General features: G+C 37.5%; 1 protein-coding gene across 2 annotated transcripts; it reads left to right on the forward strand.

Moving 5' to 3' along the window:
• Positions 1-3,279: 3,279 nt before the first annotated feature.
• prune2 (prune homolog 2 with BCH domain) lies at positions 3,280-20,659 on the forward strand. 2 transcript variants are annotated; one of them, XM_079871310.1, is made up of 11 exons: positions 3,280-3,406; positions 4,597-4,673; positions 5,372-5,572; positions 5,644-5,820; positions 8,323-8,425; positions 10,082-10,213; positions 10,351-10,437; positions 13,953-14,051; positions 14,571-14,609; positions 14,709-14,753; positions 18,855-20,659. In XM_079871310.1, exons 2-11 carry the CDS (start codon positions 4,619-4,621, stop codon positions 18,880-18,882), a joined length of 966 nt encoding a protein of 321 aa, XP_079727436.1. In that variant the 5' UTR covers positions 3,280-3,406; positions 4,597-4,618; the 3' UTR covers positions 18,883-20,659. The 2 variants fall into 2 exon arrangements, with proteins under 2 accessions (XP_079727436.1, XP_079727437.1); XM_079871311.1 differs by lacking the exon at positions 18,855-20,659 and adding an exon at positions 15,768-15,798.
• The last annotated feature ends 1,525 nt before the right edge of the window (positions 20,660-22,184 follow it).

Here is a 22,184-nt window from a genome sequence, read left to right on the forward strand (position 1 = left end):
AGCCAAAGAAATGAAATTGGTGAGGTTAGATTCATTCATCACCTTTACATGCCAGTTCTGCCTGCAGGTTGTGATTGAGTCCTTCTCTAAATACTGTCTTGAGTGCTACATCATTCCATCCACTTTGAGCGGCTAGCGTTCTGAATTCTATAGCATAGTCAGCTGCTGAGCGTGAACCCTGGTGCAAATGGAGCTGTTGGACAGAAATATCCTTACCTCCCTCAGTATATTCAAATACCTCATGTAGATCTGATACGAAGTTGTCAAATGACGTTTGAAGTTGCATGTCCCTCTCCCAAACCACTTATGCCCAGTCTAAAGCTTTCCTAGTTAACAACGTAATCATGAATGCACACTTCTTCGAGTCTTGGTGGAATGACTCAAGTTGACTTGAAAAGTAGATTCTGCATTGTCTTAAAAATCCTCTACATTTCTCAGGTGAGCAATCAAATTTGTCAGGAAGAGCAAATCTTACCGGGGAAGTTGAGGGGATGAAATAGAGCGGAAATACTGGTTCAAACTCTCATTGACAGCACTCAGTTTAGTCATCTAATCCTGGTAGCCCTTAAGAATTTCACTCTGGTAAGCAAAAGCTGCCTGGAGCTGAGAAACCTCCTCTGGATCCATTGTAGCAAGGTATTATGTGAGGGACTAGACATGGAGGCAAAATAGAATCCAAATAGCCTACTGGAAGTTTGTTTAATCTCAGCAAACAAATCCAATACACTAGATAGAGACATTGTCGATAAGGCAGGCAGGGTAATCAGAGACAAGCAATCAGTCCAAACAGGCAAACAGGGCAAAAACGGTAATCCAAAAGGCAGTAATCCAATAAGGCAAGTGCAATGGTCATAACAAGAAGGCAAAGAATAAGCAATGAATAACGCTCGGTAAAGCAGTGATAGACTGGCAATACTTCACAAGGAAGCAGTGGAAATGCATGGCTATTTATACTGCTGTGAGGAAGGAATTAACCAACAAAGCAATTAGTCCATGTTAGTATTCAGGAGAGAGCTCCCTCTGGCAGTTGGATGAATGGGTGCCAGCCTCATTTATAACAGTTCCGAAGATGGACTAATGTCTTACGGGATTGGAACAACATTAGGGTGAGTAAATAATGACAGAATTTTAATTTTAACTAACCCTTTAACATACAAACTCATTCTGTTTGAATTATCCCAGCCAGACCTAGTTTTGTTATTTTTTATTAGCATAAATTTACATTTACATTTACATTGTCATTTAGCAGACGCTTTTATCCAAAGCGACTTAAAAATTAGGACTAAATTAAGCGAGTCATCGTGAAGAGGTAAAAAACAACGCAAGAAGTGCTCAAAATACGAAGTTCAGGTATTGTTTAGAGTAGCATAAGCCCGATAAGCGAGGGTTTAAGGGAAAAGGAATTTTCTTTGTGAGAAAAAAAAAAGGTTAAGTGCTCACAGAAAAGATGGGTTTTCAGCTGACTTTTGAATGTTGCCAGGGATTCTGCATTCCGGATGAGGGCGGGGAGAGCATTGCACCAGCATGGAACTGTGAATGAGAATGTTCTGGAAAGTGATTTTGTGGCTTTCTGTGATGGAACCACGAGACGTCGCTCGTTGACCGATCGTAGGCTTCTGGTAGGGATGTAGACTCGTAGAAGTGAGTGAAAGTAGGAGGGATCTGAGCCTGTGATAGATCTGTAAGCAAGCGTCAATGCCTTGAACTTGATGCGAGCAGCGAGTGGTAGCCAGTGCAGAGAGATGAACAGAGGAGTGACGTGGGCCCTTTTGGGCTCGTTGAAGACAAGACGAGTTGCAGCGTTCTGAATAATTTGTAGAGGTTTAGTTGCACATGATGGAAGTCCAGCCAGAAGAGCATTGCAGTAGTCAAGCCTAGAAATGACCAGGGCCTGTACGAGAAGTTGTGTTGCATGCTCAGTTAGGAAAGGCCTGATCTTCCTGATGTTGAGCAGTGCAATTTACAACCAATACTACCACTATGTAAAAAATTATTTCTAATATAAATAATATATCATTATTTTCTTTCCCATTACACTAATGAGAATTACATTTTCTTACATTATGTGAACGTGAATTTGGGGGAAAATGTAAAAATTATATAATGTAACATATGCTTCATTTTCTTTATGCAAAGTGTCAATGTCTTTATAAATTTGGGGTGAAATATAAAACTGACATGTTCTTGGCAGGGTTTGTGAGATCCACAACAAAAAATATTAATGTAGTATACCACTGTAGTAGGTATAATATTACATATTAAAAAATATTATTTTGTGAAACATCCCTTGTGAAAAAGAAGCATGCTTAATTGTACTGACTGTCACTGTAGACTTAAAGTGTACTTCAAATCTTTAAAGTATATTTTTAAATAATGTTAATTAAATAAAAGGCCATTAATTTTACTTAGTCATCATGAAATCAAAATAGACAATTCTTATTTTGCAGTATTTATTTTAAATAATTAATCTGTGCACTTTTTTTTTTTGCCCTCATATTCTTTAATCAAGAAAAACTTCCTCCCTTTTGCAATGACATATTTTTATTTATCTGATGAAGTGTTCACCAACATGAGGGTGGGCCAATAACCTAGACCCAACAATTCCGATTTGTCAGCATGAAACGGACGTTGCGATTGATTGGACGTCTTCCTTATTGAGCATCGTTTAAATGCCACAGCCCACCTGAGTATGCAGCATGCTGCCTGACAATGTCTATCCCTTTATGACCACCGAGCACCAATCTTCTAATGGCTACTTCCAGCTGGAAAACACGGCATGTCACACAGGTCAAATAATCTCAAACTGGTTTCTTGAACATGACAATTAGTTCACTTTACTCAAATGGCCTCCACAGTCACAGATCTCAAGCCTTTGTGTTGTGGTGGAACGGGAGATTCACATCATAGATGTGCAGTCAAATCTGCTGCAACTGTGCAATGCTGTCATGTCAATATAAACCAAAATCTCTGAGTAGATTCAGTTTATTTTATGAATCTGATCCCACTCACATGTGACTTAACAGCTGCTCTAATGGGCTTTGTGAAAAACTCCATCTCTCACAGACAGACTCATTAATGTTCATTCATCCTCAGACACACCTCTCTTTACTCATCTGCACAGTCAGACTCACTCACAATTCACATGTACAGTCAGAGCCCATCAGCTTAATTTCGCCTCACAGCAGTGTACTGCTGTGCTGAGTCTCACTCATTTGTATCTCAAGCTCAGGGCGGAGAGAACAGCCTCACGCTCTTGTTTGGTGCTTGAGAGGGTCACATGACCACAAAATGGTGGAGGCTCTCAGCAGTGGGTGAACAGAGCATCCCTGACAGTGAGAGAGATACAGGCACACATCCATGATCTGAAACGCAGGGCAGGAGAAAAAACTGTGCCTCAGCTGTAGTGGTGAGTGTATTGTGGGTGATTATATCAGGCATGTTGTTATTTGAAACCTTAAGTGTTGAGATGGGAAGGGAAAGAGGGAGGGACGGGCATTTGTTTGTGATGCATCAGTGTTTGGTGACGGAAGAGGCTTAGCATCAGCATCCTTTATGATGCAAGACATGGGCAGCTGCTTTTGTTTGTGCATGGATCATAAATGAATGTTTGTCATGTTTAATACAAACACGTTTTGTTGTAATGAGGTTTCAGCTTATAAGCACAGTTGACCTGCTTTTGCCATCATTCAAATTCATGGCTCTGCATGTATGGCTCATTTATTTGCCTGTGTGTGTGTGTGTGTGTGTGTGTGTGTGTGTGTGTGATTGCGTGTTTGTAAATGTAAATGTGTGTGTACACTGACGCGGAAGAGTGATTCACAAAGAAGAGGGGAGAGAGAGCAGGGTAGAAAGGGTTGTTGGTGATGGTGATGATGATGATGATGACATAACGCCCGCCCACTTTTCCTGTTTCCTGCTGTGGAGGATGGAAAAATGGATGGATTAAGCCAAAGTCTTGATGGAAGGAGAGAGCAACAGACCTTTCCACATTCATCCTCGTCTCTCTCAACACACATTCTCTGTCTGAGAACTGGAAACCATCTGGTAGCTTATTGTAGACACTCCCGCGAGATAGGCTTCTCTTCTCATGTGGCTGTGTGTCCATGCATACATTTACACATGAATTCACACTGCTTCTAAATTCCAAATAGGAATGGTAAAAGGATGGTATGGAGAGTTTTTTAGAGCAGATACATTTATAGAGACTAGTTCTGTTAAGTGAGTTTGTTTGCTGTGCATTGCAGCTGCAGCAAATGCAAGACTGCTATTACAACATATTGAAGAGCGACAGCATTTCCGGATTTACAGTATTAAGTCATCTACTTTGCTGGAGACTCATTTGAAACTTGTTTGTAGCTCCAATTTTAACAAGGGTGTGTTAAAACTGTAAAATTTAAGTACAGGATAGTTTATTATTATTATTATTGAGTTGTTGTTGTTGTTGTTGCTGTTGTTTTTTAAATTTTAACTTTAAATAAAGGTCTATTTATTTATTAATGTATCTATTTATTATTATTATTATTATTATTATTATTATTGTTTCATGCATTGATAAGTGATAATGATCTCTCGTTGTTATGTGTGTGTTTCTCGTAGTTCCCTTTCTGGCGATGTGGGGATGGACCTGACTCATGAACGAAAGATGAGCTTTGAAGGTGCAGAGAGTAGACCAGGTAAGACTGCTAAATACTGACACTTATAGAATCTGCCCGAAGATATAAGTAGAGTGAATACATTTAAAAAGACTGCTTCAGATTCACAGAACAGTGTAAAGGTGTAAAGTAACATTCTCTTCTTCTGTTCATCTTGTTAGGCTTAACATGATTTCAATCATAGCAACTCTCTGTTATTGAATTTGGCAATGTTAATGTATTTGGTCTTGGCGGACGATCTGCTATGCTGCTGCTGCTGTTGATTATTGCTGCTGCAGAGCAAGTATGGACTTGCTACTGCCAATAGATACACAGATGCGCTGCTGTGAGCATGTAAGATAAATGCTGTAGCTAGCAGATATAGGCAGGTGGAGCTGGGGGAGGTGTAGGGTTTCAGAGGAACTCTGATAGCGCAATACAAGACTAGCTAACAGCAAACAATGAAGCAGAATATTTAAATGCCGAGCAAGAAATGTTATGGGCTGCAGGATCAGTAGAGGCCAATCAGCTTGTGCCATGCGGTAATGATATGTGGACCTATCAGCATGCGCCCTCTAGAGTTTCATAACTGAAATAGATATTTACTCAAGTACATGTTCTGAATCATTGTAGGCCCTGGGACACTATTCAAATAACCCAATCTGAAACAGTGTACAGAACCATGTGTAATGCTGGATCATTTTATAAATGTTAATTGATTGTCTGTTAATTTCCACTAGCTCCGCCCACCTCCCTGCCCCTACAGGGCCAAGGGGGTGTGGCCTCTCAGAGGAAAAAGCTGTCCGCTCCTCGTATTAGTCTATCATTGGACCAAAGTGAGGATGACCTGTTTGACACACCAGATGACCTCGACATCAATGTTGATGATCTGGACACACCTGATGAAGCAGATTATACTGACCATGAAATAGACTGGGAAGGTTGGACATAAACACTTTTAAATAATTGTTTATTATTAAAAAGAGATTACTAATACACAGTATTTTTTCAGAGCCTCAAGCATCCCAGAGAGATTCAGTAAAAGAAACAGCTGAGCCCATTCCCACATACAGTGCTGAAGAAGAGCGGCAGGATTCCAAACTCTGGAGAACTGTCATCATTGGAGAGCAAGAGCACCGCATCAACATGAAGAGCATTGAACCCTACCAAAAAGTCATATCCCATGGAGGTATGTTAAAGGAATATTTCCAGGAAAATTTAAAGGAGTTTTCTGTCTGAATTTTTTTTGCAGTATTTATTATAAATGATTAATCTGTGCACATATTTTTTTTTAATTAATGTGCCCTCATATTCTTTAATCAAAAAACATGTCCGCCATTTTGCAATGACATATTTTTATTTATCTGATGAAGTGTTCACCAGCATGAGGGTGGGCCAATAACCTCGACCCAACAATTCCGATTTGTCAGCATGAAACGGAAGTTGCGATAGCCTTTTCTTCCCTATTGAGCATTGTTTAATGCCACAGCCCACCTGAGTATTGTTGCTGACAATGTCTATCTGTTTATGACCAGGTGTTAAATATAAAGCAAGGAGACAGTGATTAGCACTGAGAATACTTTCTTCTCAGTGACTTTTTCTCAGTGTTCAAAAACAAAAGAGAATGCATTTACAGTATAGCCTTACAATGGAAGTCAATGGAGTATTAAAAGTAAAAATGTGAAGCTCCTATTTTTCATCAGGGTGTGTCCAATCCTGCTCCTGGAGGGCCACTGTCCTGCAGAGTTTAGCTCCAACCCCAATTAAACACACCTGAAACAGCTAATCAAGCTCTTAATAGGCATACTAGAAACTTCCAGGCAGGTGTGTTAAGGCAAGTTGGAGCTAAACTGTGCAGGACAGCTGCCCTCCAGGACCGAGTTTGGACACCCCGACTTCCATGGACATGGAATATAATGTTTGATATTTGATATTTGAGCTGTAATGCCTAAATCTTCCAATTAAGGATTAAATTTGGTCAGAAATGATGGTAAAGAGATTCTATCAAATCATGAGTAATGTTTGAAAGTTATGGTTAAGTGGTTATATTTTTAAAGCTACACTGTGTAGGATTTACTCCCATCTAGCGGTGAAATTGTTTATGACTACCAACTGAATATTACTTTATAGCCCCTCCCATTCCGAGGGCGTTTTAACTCCTATGGTGGCGGTATTATTTCAAATCTGCCGGCAGTCGCGAGTAATCTCCCCCTCGCTTTCGTCATGGTACCACTGAGTGTAAAAATGCGAAAGGCGAAGCTTGAATTTCCAGGTATGTCCCTCTTTGTCTAATGTATTTTCAAGATGGAGGCGCAACATGGCTGCCACCATTCGAGCGCCTCGCTCGTATGTATTCTAAATGGCAGATTATACACTTACGAGAATACTTAATTAGTTGGTTGAAGTGATTACTCATTAATGAGAACGTATAATTTTGAAAGAACAAAGTGTTTTTTGCTAAAAATCAACTTAAAATATTACACAGTGTAGCTTTAAGCATTTGAATTGATTTGTGGTCATGTATGCTTACCCGATATATGTAAATATATGTAATCTATATAATTATAACAGCAGACAGACACTTGTGAAAAAGAAGTACACTTAGCATACTTTTAAAAAGAGTAGGCTATTATTATACGGAAACAATATACTTTAAAATAATATACTTAAGTGCAAATTAAATGTAATGTTTTTGCACTCTTAGTTAAGTTGGATACTAACCATCTAGAACCATCTAGTTAGATGTTATTGACAATTACATTCAATTAGTTAAACATATCAGTGATTTTTGACCCACTAAAGGACTTCAGCATGTTTATATGTAATTTCATAATTCTGTTGTCTTTGAAATGGTAAAAGCATATTGTCGAATGTATTGACAAGCATTTATTGTGTATTAATAGAAAGATAATTTCTATTGAAACATGTCATGTATTTAAATATATTTGTAATTACACATTTGCAATAATGAAGTTGTAGTTTAGTACATTTAAAATATATTAACAGTTACATCAATCAGATACTTCACATGTGCTTTAGTATTTGAGTCAACATTTCAAAATAAGTGTACTTCTTTAAAGCATGACAAGACTTTTAAATGTGCACTTTTTAAAAGTGTACTTAAGTGTGTTAAGAAACATAGTCATGAAAGTGCACTCTCTTTAAAGCTACACTGCGTAATTTTTTAAGTTGATTCTTAGCAAAAAAATATGTTCTTTCAAAAGTATATGTGCTCATTCATGTGTAATTACTTCCACCAACTAATCAAGTATTCTCGTAAACGTAGAATCTGCCATTCAGAATACATATGAGCGAGTCGCTCGAATGGCGGCAGCCATGTTGCGCCTCCATCTTGAAAATACATTAGATTGTTAGATTGTTAATCTTGGAATAATATGGCCACAGTAGGAGTTAAAACGCCCTCGAAATGGGAGGGGCTAGAAAGTAATATTCAGTTGGTGGTCATATACAATTTCACCGATAGATGGGAGAAAATCTTACACAGTGTAGCTTTAAGTATGCTTTTATTTCGTCAATATTATATCACCTGCAAGTACAGTTTTTAATTATTTGAAATACACTACTTAGTGCACATTTATTACAATTTAGCACACTTTGGGTAACCTGTAATATGCCTTTAAATTGTGTTGAGCAATTAATATTATTAAATATATTTAATATTTACCCACAGGCTACTATAGCAATGGTGCAAATGCCATCATTGTGTTTGCTGCATGCTTCCTCCCTGACAGTGACAGAGAAGACTATCACGAGATCATGGAAAACCTCTTTCTGTGAGTTCAGTCTGATATGAGCCAATCAGTTGCCCTGATGTCAAAATATCTTACAAGGCTTGTTAATCCTATAATATAATATAGGGTATGCATTGACGTCACTTTCCCTCAGCCGTACTAAGTGGCAAAACATCCTGCAACATGACTGGATTTCATAGAGGAAACTGCAAAAACGGGAGTAAAACAATTGATTATCTTCTTAAATTAAAGGCAGTTGGACTAAAGCAAAGCTTGTGAATGCTTTCTCTGTTAGACAACACTATAAATACGTTATTTATTAGGTAGATCTAAATCCGCATGACCATCTATCTATCTATCTATCTATCTATCTATCTATCTATCTATCTATCTATCTATCTATCTATCTATCTATCTATCTATCTATCTATCTATCTATCTATCTATCTATCTATCTATCTATCTATCTATCTATCTATCTATCCTTGTAATATCGGCCTCTCAACATTGCGTCAAGTATGACGCTATGGTGAAACAACTTTCTCCAAGAATACTGTATATTAGCATTTGCATTTACATTTAGCATTTAATCATTTAGCAGACGCTTTTATCCTAAGTGAATTGCAAATGTTGAGAAACCAACAATAGAGCAACAATATGTAAGTGCTGTGACTAGTCCCAGTTAGTCTAGCACAGCTGTTTCTTGAAAATCACGCCTCGCTGAAACTTATGAAGCGATCATTTAGAATGATAACTGTAAAATAAATCCCTTTTCTCGTATGGCAAGGGATTGGTTTGTATTGGTAGATCTAAAAGATGCAGATTTCCATATCCAGATAGCACCTTGTCACAGGTGCTTTCTAGGATGAATTCAAAGGAGTTGCTTATCAGTTTACAGTCCTTCCTTTCGGCCTATCTTTGGCCCCCCCGCACATTCACAAAGTGCACGAATGCTGTTCTCTCCACTCTGTGTCTGAGCTGAGTGTGCATTCTGAATTATTTGAACGATTGGCTGCTCATGGCTCTCTCGGAGAGTGCGCTGGCTGAGCAATCAAAAAAGAATGCTCATCAAGCACCTTCAGTGTTTTGGGCTGCCCTCTGTTTATATGCATATCCGCCCCTGATTCGCATGCTTGAAAGCAGTATTCTAGGAGAAAGGTTTTTCCCCATATCATCATCAATGACGCAATGTCTCGTTCCCTCATTTCAGGGAACCGAGGTTACAACCAACTAACATCCAACTAACATCCAACCATCCCTATTTGTAGAACACAATGCTCATCATAATGGGTGTTTTTTAATAAACGCTGACAAAATTTTTACAGCTATGCAGAATGTAAATGGTAAATATTTAATTGATGAGTTGTCAAAACAATGTTTAAGCTAGGGTATAATTTTTCCGAATTGCAGTAATCTATTTGCTTCTCTTTTTCGGCAGTATGTAAAGAGATAGCTCCGATTTCTTGTTAAATCTATTTGTACAGTCAACCGCAAAGCTCTTTCCCATTTTAAAAGTGTTTTGTATGTTTTTTGTGGCATTCAAGCTGAACACAATGCTGCCACTTTTTTTTGCCACTCAGGGTGTGACTCCCACCTACTGTGACATCATGTGCATACCCTCCATAGAATAATCCTAGAATATAATAATATTACATGTTTTGAGAACAAATCACTAAATGAATGTGAATTACTCTTCAGGTATGTTATCAGTACACTAGAGCTCATGGTAGCAGAGGACTACATGATCATCTATCTGAATGGAGCCACTCCACACCGGAGGATGCCTGGTCTCAACTGGCTTAAGAGATGTTACCAGATGATTGACAGGAGGTATATATAATATGCCTTACTAATCAATATTCTGCCTATTTACGGTATGTTAAATATATTAAAATGTGCAATGCACAATATACAGTATATTAAAAATAATGACTTATTTTTGTTTGGTTTTTTTTACACTTTTTCAGGCTTAGAAAGAACTTAAAATCTTTCATTATTGTTCACCCATCATGGTTCATTAGGACAATTCTAGCCATCACAAAGCCATTTATCAGGTATGTTGACTGGCAATTTTTGTTTTAGTTTTAGTTTTTTAGTATTGGTCAATAGTTTAGATACACGCGACAGAATACGTTTCTCATTATCTTAAAAACCTTATCTAAAGGTTAATGCTTAAATGCTTGAAAGTAGTTTTGTAGACAAATAAAAACTACCTTAAGATTTAAAAAAGCAGATTAATAGCATGGATGCATTGCATTGATCAAATATGATAGCAAAGACATTTACAATGTTAAAATATTTATTTCAAATAAATGCTGTTCTTCTGTACTTTCTATTCATCAAAGAATCCTGGAAAAATGTTTATAATGGTTTCCACAAAAATACTGAGCAAAATAACTTGATAATAAGAAATGTTTATTGTGCACCAATCAACACATTAGAATGATTTCTGAAGGATCATGATTCACATGACACTGGAGACTGGAGTAATGACTGCTGAAAATTCAGCTTTGCTATCGTAGAAATAAATTACATTTTAAAATAGAAAATAGTTATTTTAAATCATAATACAGTGCTGGTCAGAATTATTTGCCCCCTTGGCAAATATGATCAAAGATGGCTATAAAAAATATCTGCATTGTTAATAATTTTGATATTTTATAAAAAAAAAAAGAAAAAAAAAGAAGAAGAAAAAAAAAAGAAAAAATCTAACCTTTCATTGAAATAAAAGAATTGAAAGTGGGGGGAAAATCACATTATGAAATAAATGTTTTTCTTCAAAACACGTTGGGAACAATAATTTGCCCCCTTTTATTAAATACATACATTTTTGCACCCTCCCTTTTCCAAGATAACACCTCTGAGTCTTCTCCTATAATGCCTGATGAGTTTGGAGAACACCTGACAAGAGATCAGAGACCATTCCTCCATACAGAATCTCTCCAGATCCTTCAGATTCCCTTCTTCTCTTCAGTTCAGCTCACTCATTTTCTTTAGGGTTCAGGTCTGGGGACTGGGATGGCCATTGCAGATGCTTGGTTTTGTGCTCAGTGACCCATTTTTGTTTTGATTTTGATGTTTGTTTTTGGATCACTGTCCTGTCGGAAGATCCAAACATGGTCCGTTATTAGATTTCTAGCAGAGGTTGTCAGGTTTTGATTTTTAATATCTGTTGGTATTTGATCGAATCCATAATGCCATGTATCTGAACAAGATGTCCAGGACCTCTGGCAGAAAATTAGACCCACAGCATTGAAGATACAGCAGAGTATTTCATTTTACACATGGGGTACTTTTTATCCCTGTATGAACCAAACCCATTATTAAGTGTTTGCTGCCAAAAAAGCTCATCTAACCATAGAACCCGTCCCGTTTGAAGATCCAGTAGTGTCAGTTACTTTTCAAACATTTTACAATGTTTACACTTGTAGAATGAGCAAACACTTAATGTTGGATCTTCCAGCATATTCAGTTGTCAGACACGACTGGATCTTCAAAAGGGACCGGATTCTATAATCAGATGAAACTTAAAAAAAGAGCTTTTTGGCAGCAAAGCCACCAGATGGGTTTGGTGAAAACATGGATAAAAAGTACCCCATACCCACGGTTAAATATACAGCTGGATCTTTAATGTTGTGGGCCATTTTTTTTGCTGGAGGTCCTGGACTTCTTGTTCAGATACAGTGAGGAAAATAAGTATTTGAACACCCTGCTATTTTGCAAGTTCTCCCACTTAGAAATCATGGAGGGGTCTGAAATTGTCATCGTAGGTGCATGTCCACTGTGAGAGACATAATCTAAAAAAAAAATCCAGAAATCACAATGTATGATTTTTTAACTATTTATTTGTATGATACAGCTGCAAATAAGTATTTGAACACCTGAGAAAATCAATGTTAATATTTGGTACAGTAGCCTTTGTTTGCAATTACAGAGGTCAAACGTTTCCTGTAGTTTTTCACCAGGTTTGCACACACTGCAGGAGGGATTTTGGCCCACTCCTCCACACAGATCTTCTCTAGATCAGTCAGGTTTCTGGGCTGTCGCTGAGAAACACGGAGTTTGAGCTCCCTCCAAAGATTCTCTATTGGGTTTAGGTCTGGAGACTGGCTAGGCCACGCCAGAACCTTGATATGCTTCTTACAGAGCCACTCCTTGGTTATCCTGGCTGTGTGCTTCGGGTCATTGTCATGTTGGAAGACCCAGCCTCGACCCATCTTCAATGCTCTAACTGAGGGAAGGAGGTTGTTCCCCAAAATCTCGCAATACATGACCCCGGTCATCCTCTCCTTAATACAGTGCAGTCGCCCTGTCCCATATGCAGAAAAACACCCCCAAAGCATGATGCTACCACCCCCATGCTTCACAGTAGGGATGGTGTTCTTGGGATGGTACTCATCATTCTTCTTCCTCCAAACACGTTTAGTGGAATTATGACCAAAAAGTTCTATTTTGGTCTCATCTGACCACATGACATTTACTGATTGTATGGGGTGGACAGGTGTCTTTATGCAGCTAACGACCTCAAACAGGTGCATCTAATTTAGGATAATAAATGGAGTGGAGGTGGACATTTTAAAGGCAGACTAACGGGTCTTTGAGGGTCAGAATTCTAGCTGATAGACAGGTGTTCAAATACTTATTTGCAGCTGTATCATACAAATAAATAGTTAAAAAATCATATATTGTGATTTCTGGATTTTTTTTTTTAGATTATGTCTCTCACAGTGGACATGCACCTACGATGACAATTTCAGACCCCTCCATGATTTCCAAGTGGGAGAACTTGCAAAATAGCAGGGTGTTCAAATACTTATTTTCCTCACTGTACATGGTATCATGGATTCTTGCAAATACCAACAGATAAAAAAATCAAAACCTGACGGCCTCTGCTAGAAATCTTATGGGCTAAATGGGCAACGGTCAGGACAACGATCCAACGATCAGGACAACGATCCAAAACAAACATCAAAATCAACACAAAAATGTGTTACGGAGCACAAAATGAAGCTTCTGCCATGACCGTCCCAGTTCCCCGACCTGATGAGTGGAGTGAACTGAAGAGAAGAAGCACCAACATGGAGCTGGGAATCTGAAGGATCTGGAGATATGAAGGAATGGTCTCTGATCTCTGATCTAAAAAGGAGATTGCAAAAAGTATTTAATAAAAGGGTGCCAATATTTGTGGCCAATGTGTTTAGGAGAAAAACATTTATTTCATAATGTGATTTCCCCCCCCCACTTTCAATTCTTTTACATCAATGAAAGGTTTATTTTTTACAACCATTTTTGATCATATTTACCAGGGGTGCCATTAATTCTGACCACAACTGTACATGAGTACGCCTTATTGTTACCGAAGCAACCCATGCAGATGGGTTGTTTATGCCTGAACACAAAAATCTTATTTGATCACTTGCAATTAAAAGTGTGGACAGTCTGCCTGAGAAGATCTGATTTTAGAAAAAAATCTGATTTGCCTGCAGTCTGAACATAGTAGCAGTGTACAAAATATTGGCTTTGGAGACAAAAACAAACAAAATAAAATGGATTCATAAATGTTTTCCAGCTCAAAGTTCAGCAGTAAGATAAAGTATGTGAACAGCTTAGCTGAACTGGAGGAGCTCATCCCAATGGAGTACGTCCACATACCCGAGTGCATCATCAGGTGAGCAAGTATCAGTGAGCGACATGTTTAACTGTCTTTCATTAAATGTATGCCAATTTATTATATGGAAGAAAGTAAACGGAGGGATCATCATGGCACTGATCAGCAGCACACATAGATTGTGAGAGTGAGACAGTCGCTGACAGATGTAGCTGCTGAAAAGGTGTTGAGTATGTTTATGAGAATCTGCACAAGAGTTGTGATTCTATAATTTAAAACCTGTGAAGACACGTTTCTATGGGAACAGACATTTCAAACGCTGGGGTAAAGAGTAACATTATAAGATTTATCTGTTTTACTAGGAGTTACCAACCTTTTTTCTGCCAAACCCGTATAATCTAACAATCTAATAATGTAATAAATACTGTATGAAATGATTGTCCATTTTTTATATATATTTTATATATTTATTTAAAATATATTTTATATATTATATATTCTACTTTTTTTCTTTTACATTTAAAGAAAGTAAAAAAAAATAACTGAGCTATATAGATTAATTAATTTCTGCATCTCTAGACTGGATGAGGAGTTACGGGAAGCATCAGAGAGCTCTACGTAAGTATTAGAGAATTTTTTTAGAGGTCTTTGATAATTTTCGTCGAAATATCATACAGTGCACTAGCTATATAATGAAATATATCTTTTTAATTTCAGAATCAGCAGCTTTCTCCAAGGAAGTGAGATTCCACAAGGATCTATGTAAGATTTCTATATTATTTTAGTAAACAGTCATATTAGCATATTGTGTTTTTTAAAGTCAACATGAAATAGCAACAAACATTTTACATGTTCCTGGTCCTACTGTGCAAAAAAATAAAAAAGACATTTAAAAAAACATCTCAGGTTATGACTGTAACCATGGTTTCTTGAAAAGGGGAACGAGACTCGACGTTTGGATTGACGCTATGGGTAACGCCATCAGCATGACCGTTTTCTGAAGCAAAACACAACAATTTAATTGGCTGACGACAGTCAATGACATCACTTTACTCTACGGAGACATGTACTTAGCCGGAGTCAGATGCGTCAATCATTCAAAGCGCTTCCGATGCCTCATAGCTGTTAAGTTGTAATATTCCCTCGGCCAACACTCAAGCTCTTATGCTTCGACAAGGAAAGTCCCAGCCTCTACAGCCTTCCTCCCTTCCTTGTGGGCCAGGCGTAGCCACATGGGGCTCAAGAGCAGAGCTCTAGGTTTAGCTAAGTCAATTTCTCTTGCATGACACCGATTCTAGGAAATACTGGCCCAGGGAGAACATTTTAAAATGTGACATTGGCCTACCACTACCTCAGGGAGAGCACATATGGGGGTCACACCTAGAATAATTATTCATCATCTTCATAACATAGTACTCCAACCCATAGGGAGCCACAGGGGAGCTTCAGCTCTACCTTCACCGCACAATTGGGGGAATTTGCAAAGAAAATGGGGCTATTGCAAAGATGCCTGATAACAAGAACAAGAAGGGATGCTAGAAGGCAATTTAACTCTACTTGTTAAGTTCTAAGGGATCGGTTAGGGCTCCAACAGGGAGTGGAGAACCCTATTTTAAAACCCTAACAGCAGCGGAGGGTTCTACTCAACACTTAACCCCGAAGAGCAGCCACCCAAAGGGAGCCTGCTAAGCGCTTGATACAACCATCGTTACTGCTGCCCTTCTAGAAGGAAGCCACCAGATACTATATCCTACTTCCTATCCTATCCTATTAGGCAGCTCAACCCTCCTAACACACTCCTCTAGGGCCTGCTATAGCTCGTACTTGATTCAGTCAGCACTAGCCATAGTGACAAGAACAATTATAATATATATTAATGGAGGAAGGAAGAGAAGGAGAAGGGATTTGACTTTTCCTCAGTGATTCTGACCTGTTTACCAAATCGCTTTCTTTCAATCATTTCCCTGAGATCTTGTCTCTTCCTCCTAGCATCCCGCCTCCTCTGTGCTCTACTCCTCAAAGGAGGAGGAGCACGAGTGGCCACACTCTCCCTCTGGCCCTGCCTCCAGTCCTTAGACTGTGATGGACCAGGACCCCCAGAGGTCCTAGGCGAAGATTTAGATTGGGAAGGGAAGTACTTCCTGAAAACTACCGACCCAATCTAGTTGTGGTGTGGACCATTACCTCCAGAAACTCCTCGTATGCTGGGCTGATAGGCTGAGAGGGCTCACTAAAAGTGATATATTCTCCTTCTTCAACCACATCCACCTCATCCTGGCTGGATTGTGCCAGCAACATGCTGTCTGCTGGATCTGAAGACTCAAGAGACATCAGTGACCGAGGAACATGAGAGGGACATACCATTCTCAAATTCCTCGGACAGCTTGAGCTTCCTCATTTTAAATCTCTCATGATGAGCGCATTCAGCTTCCCCGAGATCTTAACGCACATTATCCTCACCTAAACACACAACACACAAGTTGTGTTTGTCTTCAGGTTTGAAAAACTTGAGACACAGAGGCACACACTTCACGGGCGCTCAGGTAGTGAATTCATGGACTGTTGTTGGCCAATACATTTTTTGTGTTGGCAAACGTACTTCAGACACCGATCACGCTGATAGAATATCCCCATTGCGTTGATTCAGGCGAAGTGTTGAGTTCACCTTTGTAAGGGAACTCTCATTTTCTGCTGACATCACCAACATTATGCAGGCTATTGGTTCACGTTAATAACTTAATTGCTATGCAGCCATTTTTTAAACCTTGCCAATAATTAACACAATAATTTACTGCGGTTTAACATTAATATAGTGAAGATTATGGCAATAAATATATAAAAAAAAGGTTGACAGCACAGGTGGTAATGTGTAATGTGAGAGCCTTTACAAAGGCTTAGCTTGATGAGACTATGAATGAGCGTAGAATCATAGGAGTTGTTGTCTTCACCATCACAGCCGATGGAAAGCAATCCAACGGGAATCAGGCAGAAATTATGTTCAGGGGTGAGCTAATGTATAACATTACTGTAGTATGAAGCAGGGCAGGGCAGAAAGCATGAGACACTTTACGTTACTGTTTTTATTATGCTTATATGCCGCAGTCGGCCACTGCCACTCTTTTCGTCTTATGCTTATTTTACGATTAAAGTTATGTTTAAAGTCCGCCTCCTTCCCTGAACTTGTACTTTGTTACAGTTACATTTGATCAATTCAATTCAAGTTATTTGCGGGATTTTTTTACGTGTTAAAACAATCATACTAAAAATACATTTGAGTGTGTTGAAAGTTGCGTTAGCTCGATGGTTGGTATGAGACAGTTAAAGCACATTGCAGTGAGCTAGAACGATATTAGAATATCTATATGAATAAAAGCTGGATGTCTTTTGTTGCTAAATGGCGTGCAATTAATTTTAAAATATATTGTATGGTGGAAAAACATCTGTATTACTGTTACTAAAATAAAGCTCTTTCTGATTATGCTATGTTAGCCAGTTGACAAAATAGCATTAGCTCTGTCTGATTTCGAAAGCTGCAGAGGTTGCATTTGTCGGCTGTATACGTCATTGAGGCTGCTTCATTTCAGTAAACTGACCACTACATTCCAAAGTCATTATGAAATTACAGCAATTTACGCTTCACTAGGAATAACAGTACATTTTATAATGGTTACTGTTATGAAATAAGACGTTCTTCATGATGTATGCGGCCAACAAGTGTGACCTATTGTCTTTGAGGCATGGTGCAAACACGGTTCTCACGGTAAATCAAGAAAACAAGATTCAAACAATAAGACTAACCATGTCAAGCTATACAACTATGATTAGTTTTCTGTCGATAAAGGTATCCAAACAGCTCACCTGTCTAATAAAACACAATACAGTATGTTAAAGTGTCTTTGGTGTTTCAGTGGTTTTTACAGATATCAAGGATAGCACGGATATGACGTCACAATAACGCGGGCCGTTACACACTGGTTGAAATTGCTGATTTCCCTTGATTTTAAACATTGATTTAAATATTAAGTACAAGAGTCAACAAAATATATAACATTGTTTTTGTGGAAATTTTTTGTATCTAAAAGTCTTACATATTGTGCCTTTAAAGGTTTAGTTCTCCATGTTTTACTCACCCTCATGTCATTCCAAATCTTTAAGACATTCGTTCATCTGAAGTCAGATTAAGATATTTTTTAATGAAATCTGAGACACAATCACTTTATATGATGAACAGATTTAATTTAGGATTTTATTCATTTATAAACGTTCATCAAAGCACACATCAGGTGTGGTAAATGGAAGTTCAAGCATGCTTGCTTGACGTGAGAGAACTAATGAGGTTCATTCTAGTGTTACACAGCACGTTTGAGCTTCTGCAAGAACCATTGAGGTTTGTTCTTGCTTGTTCGGTTGTACTTCTGTTTATTTTCACTGATCAATGTTTATGTCATTCAAAGCCTAAATTCAATCTGTTCATCATATGAAACGATCGTGTCAAAATTTGGACTAAACCTCTCTATTCATATGGATTAGTTTTACGATCTCTTGTGGTAGTTGTGTAGACTGTCAATGGAGGTACAAAAATTCCTCAGATTTCATTAAAAATATCTTCAGTTCTGTTCTGAAGATGAACAAAATTCTTACAGGTTTGGAACGAGGGTGAGTAATTGATGACAGAATTTGAATTTTTTTGTATAACCCCACATTCATCTAAATTTTTTTTACTTGGAAATGTCATATTACATAAGTAAAATGTTATATGAATGCTGTTTCATGTAAACTTTAAATTATATTAATTTTTTAAAATAATACTAAATAATGATATAAATAATAATAATGATATAACTTTTTTTATATCTGTTGCAGAGCTCAACCCAATGTGAGCAATTCATAAGAGTCATTGGCTGTGGGTGCAAGAACAATATGTCTGTAAAGGTTTTGAGTATTTCAAATTGTAATGATTGCACGCTAATATGGATGCAATAATCACTTATAATAAGAGAAAAGGGTATTTTTGTTAGCTCGCAGTGCTGGGATGATTAAAGCAGCACGACATATTCTTAAAAACAAATCACCTCATATATAATAATTCTTCACAAATTTGAATTTGCACCACAGAACAGTAGCTTAAACCAGCTCAATGCTTTAAACATTCTTTGTCTCCTATCGTCTTGAAAAAGTTTCTCTTGTTACTTGAATTATGCATGAGAGGCATTTTAGCAATAATATCATGTTGTACTTTTCCCTTTTAGGCTCATAATTTTCACAGTCAGTTATTTTTCTAATTGGAGCATGTATAAAAGGCAAAATAGGCAAAGAATCATGTCACTTCAGTTGCTGTGTATCAATATTAATGCATGCAAGATTATTCTAAACACAAAGACAATGCGTAGCATCATGTTAGCACCAATGCTAACTCTTTACCCTCTCATGCTAAATTGATGACTTGGGGACATAGAAGATAGAAGAGACTAGAGTTACTTATTTCCATGGTCAGAAACAGTACCAGTCAGGTTTGATTCTAAACTTAGCCTCATATCAATTTATGTATCAGTTCAAAACCAGCAGAGATAAATCATTTGTAGTTCTTAAATGTGAAGTGTATTATGTTGAAATGCTTTCTCTATTACATTAAAGGGTTAGTTCACCCAAAAATTAAAACTTGTCATCAATTACTCACCCTCATGTCATTCCAAACCCGCAAGACTTTCGCTCATCTTCGAAACACAAATGAAGATCATTTAAATGGAATTTGAGAGCTTTCTGTCCCTCCATTGACAGCTACACAACTACCACTTTGAAGCTGCAAAAAGTTCATAAAGAGATTGTAAAACTAATCCATATGAATCGAGCAGTTTAGTCCAAATTTTCTGAAGAGACACGGTCGATTTATACGATGAACAAATTGAATTTAGGCTTTTATTCACAAATAAACAGAAGCTCAACCGTACAAGCTTGATGTGTAAAAACATTGGTTCATATGGAAGCTCAAACGTGCTGCGTGACACACAGGAATGAACCTTTTGGTTATCACGTCAAGCATGCTTGAGCTTCTGTTTACCATATCGGATGTGCGCGTAGATTAATGTTTATATGTGAATAAAAGCCGACATTAAAACTGTTCTTAATATAAAGTGATCGTATCTCTTCAGAAAATTTGGACTAAATCACTCAATTTATATGGATTCGTTTTAAGAGCTCTTTATGAACTTTTTGAAGCATCAAAGTGATGGTTGCGTGAACTGTCTATGGAGGGACAGAAATATCTCAATTTCATTTATAATATCTTCATTTGTAATTTGAAGATGAACGAAAGTATTACAGGTTTGGAACGACATGAGAGTGAGTAATTAATGAAAAAAAAATTTTTTTGGGGGGGTGGTGAACTAACCCTTTAAGCCCTTCATAGGTTGACTCTGTGAACAATGTAGCAGAAAGACTTTTGTGGCTCTTTCACAAAATTGTTTCATAATAGTTTTTGCTGTCAAACATGTCTGGCTCAACCAATTACGTAAATTTCTTTGAACAATAGTGGATATTGCCAAGAGGTGGCCTCAGAACGTTTGCGAAACCCGGTGTTTGCTAATATGAACATGATAGAGTTCAACAGTGCTCACTTTTTCAGTGGCCTTGGGTCCAGAAGTATTTTTCCCAATCATTTTTCCTATAGGGATTAAAAAAAAAGTTATAAGCCACAAACCAAACTAAGAGGTGAATCATAACATTACAGACTTTGATTTGAAGCAAAAAAGTATTTGAAATTTCTTCAAAAAGACACATTTACAAGACTGTGTGTCTTTTACGGCTTTAATGAGAGAGAACTACATTCTCACAAAGCAATGTGAATGAAATAATCAAATCAAATACACACACACACACACACACACACACACACACACACACACACACACACACACACACACACACACACACACACACATAGGTCTGTCTTTAACATTTTAAATCAAGTTATTTTTGCTATTCTGTTGGTTGCCACTAGGGGTGCCGTAATGACACACTTCACCTTTTAGAATCATAAGTCATGTAGTAATGCATTAATCGTTCTTGTGCTCAAAGCACTAAAATCAGTCCTAGATGTTTCAGAACTTTGATGTCTTATTGAGTGTTTGCCATGTATAAAGGTAAAAATAGTTGCCACAATCAAAGGTCTGTCAAATCCTAAGAGCATGCTGTTTCAGAGGTTTTCACTTTCATTGTGACTGCTCTGTCTACTTTCGAACACCTCTTGTGTCAGTGTGTAAGAGTGTATGTGTATAGGTTTGTATTTTGGTGTGTGATTGTTTGTGAATGTGTTTATATGCTGTTAGGTACCAAGTTCTTCCTGCTAACAGATTTGGAATCTAAAATAAAGGGACTTAAAAAGATTGCTGTCAAGCACAGTATTTAAATGAAGTGTGCAAGTGTGTGTATGTGAATATTTGAGAGACATTATGTGTGTGATTGTATCACTGCATGTGTCCCTGGTTGTTGATATGTGATCCTTTTAGACTGAAATTCTATCTAAGAATATGAATATTAACTTTGATCCAGAGGCCTTCTCCAGCAGAGCATATTGAGATTGAGATGTATGTCATATTGCAGAGTTATATCAATAAATTTAATTAATATCTGAACAGTTGTGTGGTACTATTTTATGTACTATTTTGTTAAAGTTTTATGCTCAAGGAATAATGCACACACACACAAAATCAGTATGTTCAATGAATAACAAATAAAATCTGATCTGTTTCTCTCACAAATCTATCAAATGGCTTCAGAAGATTTGGAGTCTTAGAAAGTGCACAAGTCATGGACTATTTTTATCGTACTTTTGTGATAGCCATGATTGCCACACACATTTGTCTTGGAACATTTAATGTTCACAGTTAACCTGACCCTAATTTAATTTTAATCTCGGCAACCATCCTTACCACATTGGCAAATAATGTATCTGTTGAAATCTGGATGAAAAAGTGACTTGAATTTTGACTTGATTATTCTGAATGAAACAAAATTACATTTTCAGATGCCCGCACCCTAAGAAAATTTAGTAAAAATAGTGTTAATACGAAGATTTTTTTAACCATATTTTGAATTATGCTTCGCATTGTATTGTGTTTTAGGGTTAAAGGAAATGTGTGTAAACTTATAATTGTCACGTTGAGTTGTTTTTCAGTACAGATCCTCCAACGCTAT

The sequence above is a fragment of the Squalius cephalus genome (assembly GCF_949319135.1).
Source record: "Squalius cephalus genome assembly, chromosome: 5".
NCBI classification, from domain to species: Eukaryota; Metazoa; Chordata; class Actinopteri; order Cypriniformes; family Leuciscidae; genus Squalius; species Squalius cephalus.

Bases quoted from the DNA above. Each gene is read 5' to 3' on its own strand.
- prune2 (XM_079871310.1), top strand. From the start codon at position 4,619: ATGGACCTGACTCATGAACGAAAGATGAGCTTTGAAGGTGCAGAGAGT. The intron at 8,426-10,081 runs GTGAGTTCAGTC...ATTACTCTTCAG, and splicing joins ATCATGGAAAACCTCTTTCT to GTATGTTATCAGTACACTAG. The intron at 10,438-13,952 runs GTATGTTGACTG...AATGTTTTCCAG, and splicing joins ATCACAAAGCCATTTATCAG to CTCAAAGTTCAGCAGTAAGA.